Source organism: Camelus bactrianus, chromosome 5 (assembly GCF_048773025.1).
Source record: "Camelus bactrianus isolate YW-2024 breed Bactrian camel chromosome 5, ASM4877302v1, whole genome shotgun sequence".
NCBI lineage: Eukaryota > Metazoa > Chordata > Mammalia > Artiodactyla > Camelidae > Camelus > Camelus bactrianus.
Genome location: NC_133543.1, coordinates 91,833,912 through 91,843,539, shown reverse-complemented (window position 1 = coordinate 91,843,539; position 9,628 = coordinate 91,833,912). Strand labels below are relative to the sequence as shown.

Sequence of the window (9,628 nt, the reverse complement as noted above, 5' to 3'; positions counted from 1 at the left end):
TCTCACACACACACACACACACTCAACCAGTGCAACGTATCCAAGAAAAAGTACTAATTTTGAAATGAGATACATGATTAAACAGCTAGACTTTAAAAGTAGGAGTGGGATAGAATAATTTTTCATGATTAATGTGACATACAGACAACTCAATGTACATATACAGTCAGTGAAATGAAGAATAACTTTTCATGCTGATTTTTTTTTCTTCTATTTCTACCCTACCTTTAAGAATTGTTTCCAATTCTAAAAGCTTAGGCATTTTGCTAATGCCCACAGCTAACTAGGAGACTCTGGGTATTTCAATGAGGAGCCACCAGATACCAACTACCCACTTCTGTTCCCTTGCTGTGTTTCCTCCATTACTATGAAACCCATAACCCGCTATTGCTATTTTGTTTCATGCAGAACCAACCTAACTTCATTCCTTTTTCTAAGAAAAAATAAATATATAAAGAAGACACTGTCAGGCATACGTTCACAAGGTCTCAATTTCTTAAAACATAAGTATGGGTATATTTATTTCTCTCAAATGCATACAAGACAATAATTACACAGCAACAAATCTTTTGTTCAAACAATGATTTGATTCATAAGCATTTGAATGAAATTTACATAATTTCACATCCATACCCTTGCATTTTTAAATACTGTAAGTAAAAAAGCCCCCCAAATAACCAATTCTTATATTTCCTATGTATCTCTCTATACATCCAAACTTTAAAAAGTTACAAACTGAACATTGTACAGAACATATAAATCATGTTGAAAAACTTGAGGTTTTAAAATCACTGTTCCCCAATATGATTCAGAAAAGTCCTCATGCTGACAAGTGCAGTCCTAGGTGGTAAAGGACAGTGGAGGAGGGGAAGAAAGAAGAGACAGACACAAGTTTGCTGTCTTAAAATTTTACTAATCCTGTCAGTTAAAAATGGCAATGTCATGAGAAGTTAACAGTTTAGGTTTAATATGAGGAATGGAGTCCGCCTCACAGTCTGAGACATGCATTTCAAGTATTTTCCTATTTGATCTGAGCTCCCTGCAGCAACCCGATGCTGAAAGAGAATGACTATTTTCTTCCATACATTCGCTCAATGTCCGCCTGGTAATGTGTTTTAAGCTCTTTGCGCTTCAGCTTGAAGGCATCTGTCACCAGACCAGTTTCAGGGGTCCATGGCTCAGGGCTCAAACGAATTTTTACTGGAATTTCAAACTTTTCCAGACTTGCTGTGATGGCGAAGAAAGAAAGAAAAAAAAAAAGCAACCACAAAGGCATGAAAAACATACAGTTAAAATTCTTAGCAAATAATTTAACTTCCTCAGTCTTTGATTACCCATTAAACCAACCAACAGCTCATAAATCACACTTCTAAGCTATCTATCCCTCAGAAATAATAGTAGAAGTAAAAAAAAAATAGATATGTATGAGAATTATAATAGCAAAAACTGTTTAAAAAATCTACATGTCCATCAACAGAATGAGTTGGATAAATTATGATATAGGCATAAATGTACAATTCAGTCATTTAAAATGAGATCCATTTGCTATATATATCTAATAATATTTGCAATAATACACTGTTAGGTTTAAAAAGACGATCTTTTTAAAATACTAGATAAACCTATATGCAACTAGATATGGAGGCCAAGGATGCATACCAAACTAAACCAGGTCCTTCAAGGGGCTAGGATCCAGGATTAGGGAAAAGGAACTGTCACTTTTTATTTTATGCCTGTTCGTTTTCTTTGAAATTATTATTTAAAAAATCACTTTAGAAACTAAAAAACAATAATGTTGAAAGAGAAACTTGTCACTGAACCAGGATATTCACTGTAAGGTAAGAGGGCAGAATGTCTGCTCACTACGTGTTCCTAACACAGATCTGATACCCAGTAGATTCTCAGCAGTGGAGGGATGAAGGGGTGGGGGAGAGACGCAGTCTGAAGGAACATCTTCTTAGTAAAGAAAGTAAACATCTCCTTGCTTCATTTTTCCAGCACTCACTTAACACATATTTACTGGAAAAAATTACTGTGTAAATGCTTTGCTAAACATTCTTTAAAAATATAAAAATGAATAGTTTCTGCTTCCAAGTGGCAGACAATAGGGAAACAAGTAAAAACCTCACCATAATAATGTATATACTTTAAAAGTACTAAATTAAAGGAACAAAAGTGATGTAATAACTCAAGCCCATAAAAATGAACAGAGATAACAAACAAGGTTTTATACTCTTCAAAGATTAAAAATATTTCAGGAGTGGTTTCCAAGAGGAAAAACCACTTTGAGAAATGGCAGCAAGGCAGGGACCAAGGACTTAAAGGACAGGAGTCTGACCTACTGAGATGTGGGGCAGACTCACAAGCGAGAACTGATGACCACGTTCAGCTTTTAAGTGCTCAGCACTGCACCCTATAACTTGACTCAAAATTATGTTAGGTGTGTGGTGATATTGTCTAGACCAGGTTTTAGAAAAATAAACACAGCTACAACCACATGATCAGCTGGAGAAACGGAGGCTGTAATAACTATGAGTTTTTCTTCCTTATTTGGTTGTGAATATGTTTGTATATGTTAAGCAAATACTTGTTTTCTTACCTCTTATTCTCTTACCGTAATGTGTATTAATGAGTTAACTTTTTATCATACTATTTAAGTTACATACAGGACACCAAAGGAGAAGAGTAAAAATCACTCACGGAGGTTGCATCCTCTTGTGGGGAAAATACTGTATTTTCATTTGTACACAGGACAGTTGTATAATATTAGGTGATAGTCTGACTTTGCTAATGTCTTTACTCGGAAATTAACTATGGTTCAAGAAAATGTGTATGGGTGCCAAGTGGACAATGGATGGAGTGTGATGGTCAGTTTTATGTGTCATCTGGGCAACTCTAGAGTTCCCAGTTATTCAACTAAACAAGTGTTTTGCAGATTTGATTAAGTCAGCTGAAAGGCCTTGAGAGCAGAGCTTATCCCCAAATAAGACACAATCCTGCCTGTGGACAGGACCTTCGGCTTGTGCCTAGATTTCCAGGCCACCTTTCAACAGTCTGCCCTACAGGTTTCCAACTCTGTCTAGCCAGCCCCTAATGATCATAAAAACCAATTCCTTATAGTAAGTTTCTCAATATATTTAACCTACTAAATATATATATATATGTGTGTATGTGTATGTGTGTGTGTGTGTGTATATATAACCTACTGATTCTGTTTCTCTGTGTAAACCTAATATAAATTTTGCTTAAAAATGAAGTTGGATCTCTTCTTCACATCATTTATAAAAATTAAGTCAAAATGGATTAAGGACCTAAATGTAAGATATAAAACTCTTAGAAGAAAACATTGGGCTTTCTTTGTGACCTGGATTAGGCAATGGTGACACTAAAAGCACAAACAATGAAAGAAAAAGAGAAGAAACTGTATCTTATAAAAATTAAAACTGATGTGCTTCACAGGATACCATGAAGAAAATATTTACAAATCACATTATCTGATTATGGACTTGTATCTAGAATATATAAAGAACTCATACAACTCAATAACAAAAAGACAATCTCACTTTAAAAAATGGGCAAAGAATCTGAACAGCCATTTCTCCAGAGAAAATACACAATGGCCAATAAGTACATGAAAATATGTTTGGCATCACTAGCCACCAGGGAGACACAAATCAAAGCTACAGTGAGACATCACTCCATGCCCACCAGGATGACTAGAATCAAAAGGATGAACAGTCACAAGTATTGGCGAGGATGTGGGGAAACTGGAACCCTCGTACAACATTCGTGGGAATGTAAAATGCCACCATCTAAAAAGTAGTCTGGAAAATAGCCTGGTAGTTACTCAAAAGGTTCAACACAAAGGTAGCACAGGCCCAGCAATTCTACTCCGAGGCATCTACCCACAAGAAGTAAGTATGTCCACACAAAAGCTTGCACACAAATGTCCACAGCAGCATTATTCACTAATAGCCGAAAGTGGAAACAACCCAGGGGCCCCTCAATTGATGAACAGACAACGTGTTACTTGGCACTGAAAGGGAATGAAGTGTTGATACACGCTGCAAGGAAACAAGGATTAACACAGATGAACATTACATACTAAGTGAAAGAAACCGGTCACAAAAACCCATGTATTACATGGTTCTACTTAAACAAAATCTTCAGAATAGGCAAATCTATATAAAGTAGCTTACTGGTTCCCAAAGACTAGGAGGTTTGAGGTGTGATGGGGAGTGACTGCTAATGCACACACAGTATTTCCTTTTGGGGTGATAACAAATTCTAAAACTGACTGCGATTATAGTTGTATAATTCTGTGAACACACTAAAAACTACTTAATTATACATAAAATGAGTTGTTTGGCATTTGATATCTCAAAGCTGTTAAAATATACATAAAATTTTAAAATAAACTAAAAAAGTATATAAATTTTAAATGTTTAATTATTGTTTCAGTGTTCCACCTTACTCAGAAAGTATGTGGGTTTGTAATATAATATCCATTAATTAATTCAATTTAGCATCAGCCCAAAGTTTTTAAATTACCTAAAAAAGTTGGAAACTATCTTCAAGCTGACATACAACAAAACATAATTACTGTTGAAATAAAGGGTCAGAATGATTTCATCTGATTAAATGCAATTAACATTTTTCATAATCTTGAATAACATTTCTAAGAATAAAAATGCACACTTGTACTATACTTTTTGCTGACGACTCAGAAGGTAGAGCTGTTTTTTTTGAAACCGCCAACATTAAACTAGTCAACCTGTGCTCACCCCCCCCCCCAACACACACACAAGGGTGCAGAGGATCTGTGAGCACAATCAACCAGCAGCACACAAACAGCGCAGAAGAGCCTCAGACGGCTCACTGTGGGCTGGGGTGTCCAGGAAGCCGAGCAGGGCCCTGGGAACGGCCAAGGTGAGTGGAGAAAACAGAAGCCGCCAAGAACATCCTGATACATGTACATCCGTGGTGGGAGTGCATGATTTGTGTGTCCCTACAGGGGCTTGAATGGGGGACTGATAAATATGATCTTCTCCCTACTAATGGTAGGAAAATATGATGGGTTTCTGAGCAGGAAATGTAACCTAAGCCTTTGTAATGTAACAGGATAAATAAATTTAAGTACTCTCTTGCCAGCTCAGTTCTTGGAATCAGTTGAACACTTACTCACCTGAAGTAGCAGCTTCAGAAAGCACTTTAAGTACCTCATTTTCCATTTCACGACTGTTACACAGCTCCTCCCAAGTCCCTTTAAGTCCTTTCTTTTGTGCTAGTTCTGTTAGTTCCTTTTGATTTGGCACAACAAATCCAATGACGTAAGAATGGTAACTGAAATGTATAAAACATAACTTAGCTAAGGAGCTAAATGGCATACCACATTAATGGTGGTTACTGACCACACTGACGTTTTAGGAATCAACTGTCTACTGAGGTGCTGACACACATATTTCGTGCAACAGCCACTTTTACTGTATGATTTATAACACGTTCCAATGCTCTGGCAGAATTCATTGCTAAATAAACCTTAATCTGTTTCATGCTAAGTTTCAATTATGCATAACTATTATGAATAATGTTTTTAAAAGAAAACTAGAAATATTAAAAGACTCACCTTTTAAAAATCAGTAATTCACATCAATAGATTAAACAAAAATAAAAGCTAATGTAAATAAGAAACTGTTTCTTAAAAAATTGGCAACAAATCAAAACAATGTGAATATATTTTTTTCTTTTGTTCTCTTAAGAATTGGTGCTGACAGAGGAACTCTGAGTATGCCCCCTGGGGGAAGCAACCTGAAGAAATGGCAGCAGCATCAGGAGGAGATGGTTCTGGTTAATATCACACAAGAAAACCCAGAACTGTAGCATCACTAAAGAAAATACTTCATGACTAATAAAGGGCAGAATCATTTATAAATTAACGTAATAAATCTTTAGCGTGGGCTATACCTCAAAGTCAATTTCTAAATAGGTTCTTCTAACATGAGGTTTTATTTTTTCATAGTAAGTGTTAGGTCATAAGCATCTTCTCACAGTAAGTAGGCTGGCCACAAAACGTATCTAACTGTTAGCCCCGGAGAGTAACTGCCACATGGAATACCTTTAAGGAAAATGCAATCAGAGTGCCAAGCCGAAATTCCAAGAGTGAACTTCTGGGACTTTAACTTTAAACTCTCCTTCCCAGCTGCCTCCGTATCATCATGGGCTAGAGATGCTGTATGTTATGCCACAGCTTAACACAGCCTGGGGCACAGGGGATGGAAGCCCATAGGCCTGGTTAGGGTCCCGAGCAGGCTCCAGTTTAGAAGAGGGTAGTCAGAAGGCAGCAGAGCACTGCTTGCTGACCCCACTTCTTTCTTTATTCCCCTGTCCACTGGACTGACTGTGGGAAACTTCCCTGCGCAGAGGGATAGGTAACTAGGGGGTACCAAGGCAGCAGGAAGGAGGATTTTATTTTCTTCATCTCCCTAGCACACAGAACACTGCAGTGAGATGTGAAACAGGAAACAGGGACAGAGGTAAACCAGGAGACTAAAGCACCACAAGGAAAGAAGCAGCTAACGGCTGTACTAAGAGGCTGTTCCCCGAGACAATGGATAAGAAGGAAGAGTTCTTGGTATAATATTACAAAGAAGGCCCTTATAATAGACAGGAAATGCCAACAGCACACCAAATGTTTTAAGTAAAAGTAGCATGAATTCTACTTTCTTACCTGTTTGCATATGCACAAATGTTATCTATTAGTGAGAGGTTTTTCAAAGCTGCCTCTACTTTCCCAAGAGCAACATACTCTCCTGCCTGTAGTTTTACAAGGTCCTTTTTACGATCTGTAAAAAACAAGGCCGGGAGAGGGGGCACATTAGAGGATAATATTAATACATCTTTACTACATACAAATGTTGGCCATTCCCTAAGTAATTTGCTATCAATTAAGTTCATTATAAGTTATGCTAAAATTAAAAATACGTAATAAAATTAGACCCTAATTTTTGTACTACCAAATATATTCTTAAAAAAATAAGCTTCTAATTAAGGGCACCCATCATCAGGGCTTCAGGTATGTTCTGCTGAACAGACTGTGTTCCTGGTATACATTCATACCAGAAAGATCAAGAATATACTCAATGCCATCTGAAAGCACACATTCTATCTAGAGAGAACCAAGACAAAAAATCATTACTTCAACACAATACAGCAGTGCTAAGTGATAAGACTCTCCAACCTGCTGATTTTGAAAGAATTCCCACAAGAGGGGCCTCAGCTGAGTCTTGAGGGAAGGCTGAGCAGTAGCCAAGTCGAACAACACTGGCAAAAAACAGAGACGTCCCAGCCTGAATTTGTGCAGCATCAAGGAGGAGGAAGCAATGGAGATGGAGGCAGAGAGGTGAACAGGGCCACCTAACAGAGGCCCCCTGAACCGAGCCACTGGAACCACCAAAAGGTTTTCAGCAGGAAAGCAGCCCAGTGAGATGGGGGTTAAAAATCACACGGTGGCAGTGAGAGGGTGCATTCAGCGAGGGTTAACAGAAAGGAATTTCTTGCAGTAGGGTGACAGAAGGTGCAGGCCTGACCTGTGATCACAGAAAGAGGGACAGGCAGAGGAGAGAATGACCTTGAGGCATATTTCCGGAGGTAAAGCAGTGGGATATGGGTTAGACATGGGGGCTGACTGCAGAGACTCTCATCTCCTGCCGGCGCCCAGACAGCATGACCGGGACAGACACGCCATTAACTGAGAAACAGAGCCGAAGAAGAGAAGCAGAGTAAAGTATTTTCACTCCACAGATCCCCGAACTGAGCTGCCAGGCCCTCCTCAGTTCTCACACGCAAGGGAAGAACACGGCTCCGACAGGAGAGAGCCCTGTCCAAGAACCTCTAGATACCAAAGTATTCACAGAAACGAATACTCCCTATTTAGAACTGAACTCTTTAAGGATTATCTAATAGTAATTAAAAATATCACTGCTGTTGAACAGACCTGAAGACCTCGGAATATGTCAGGCCTTATAAATTCTGCATGGTCCCTATTGTACATTTTTATATTCTGGGGATGATGCAACAGAAACCATCCCACTATTACATAAAAATAAATTCTTACATTATTAAACAGCTTCTTTTGTAAAGCTATTTCAGAAACATCCACTTTAAAAACAACTGTTAGTTGGCTCACCAATAATCTTTAAACAACCATCAGGGTCAAACTCTCCAATGTCTCCAGTACAGAGCCACCTCTGTCCATTTTCATCTTCAAAAAAATCAGCTTTTGTTTTTGCTTCATTTTTGTAGTATCCCATAGTCACATTTTGACCACCAATAAGAACTTCACCCCTTGGATGTGGTTTATCGGTATTGAAGTATCCACCTAATAAACACAGAATAATTTAGAGTTAATTTAACTCTTTTATCCCTATATGCGTCATGTGAAAATTTGAAATTATTACTTTCTAAACAGGGACATCCAACTTTGACCCAATTAGAGTTTCCCAAAGGAAATAAGCCAGACACTATGAACAAAACTCATCAACATAAATTTACAACTAAAACTAGTTGCAAATTTCCAGCTGCTTAACCGTAAGCACTTATGCTTTCAAACTACTATTCAAAGAAAAATATTAAATTCAAAAATCCAACATCTATTGTATAAAATAATTATATACATATACTACACAGGTTAATTCCTTTAAGGATTCTTAAATATCAAACCAATTAACTGATAAACAAAATTTTAAAAAAGCAATCAGTATTTAAGTGGCATGAACAACACATTTTTATGGAATAATACTGAAAATTTCCTTCTGATAATTTTGGGTTGAAGCCCTCAAAAAAAGAAAGAAAAAAAAAAGGTGTAAACATCTTCAAGTTTCACAGAATAAATTTCATGATTTTGCTTCTACAAAATAAAGTTATGATGATTTGCAATTTATGGGCATTATTCATTTAGCACATTTCTCAAGTTTTTCCCATAATTCTTACTTGCATTTTATGTAATAAAGTAAGCAAAATTAAAACAATTATAATTCTTCAAAATCATCTTTGAAACAAGCAAAATAAATCATTCATATAGCTCTAGATAAAATATTTCTATTATAAAGGACAAAAGCGAGCACTTGTGGGTGATTTTATATTCCAAAATAAGGAATGAAGTAAAGCATAATTCTAATTTTAAAGTTTAATATTAAACAAATTAATATTGTGGTTAAAACATATTACCTTCCTCCCAGTTCTTTAATTTGATTTCACAGCAAACTATTGGTGCTCCCACTCTGCCAGTGTTGTAGTCCCACACTAAGATGCAAATGAAAAATAGCATTTGATTACAGTAGTTAATAAACTGCCTCATTTTACTAGATTACAAAATAAATAAATAAATAAAAATGATGATTTATCCCAAAGCTTAGGTATCCCTAGGGAATTCTGAAAAGCGGAAGTCACACATCGGTGAACTGAGGGGTTTGGGTATTTTTTTTAAAATCTGAGTTGGCTGTGGATGTATAAAACTCAAGACATTTTTATACATAGGCATGAATCTCCAGAACAACGGGCCCACATTTTTCCAGCACAGAACAACTGTTACCCCCAACAGATGGGGCAGGCCTGCTCCAGTTTCCCCAGA

The 9,628-nt window shown here is 37.1% G+C and overlaps 1 protein-coding gene across 2 annotated transcripts in view; it reads right to left on the bottom strand.

Moving 5' to 3' along the window:
- Window positions 1-488: 488 nt before the first annotated feature.
- Window positions 489-9,628, bottom strand: part of ACSL3 (acyl-CoA synthetase long chain family member 3) — a 57,354-nt gene continuing 48,214 nt past the window's right edge. For both annotated transcript variants that reach the window (XM_074364387.1, XM_074364388.1), the window contains 5 exons: window positions 9,226-9,300; window positions 8,186-8,377; window positions 6,728-6,842; window positions 5,186-5,343; window positions 489-1,227 (listed from right to left, as the gene is read on the bottom strand). In XM_074364387.1, the coding sequence (XP_074220488.1) occupies window positions 1,070-1,227; window positions 5,186-5,343; window positions 6,728-6,842; window positions 8,186-8,377; window positions 9,226-9,300 (698 nt within the window). In that variant the 3' untranslated portion in view covers window positions 489-1,069. The remainder of the gene's footprint in view (window positions 1,228-5,185; window positions 5,344-6,727; window positions 6,843-8,185; window positions 8,378-9,225; window positions 9,301-9,628) is intronic.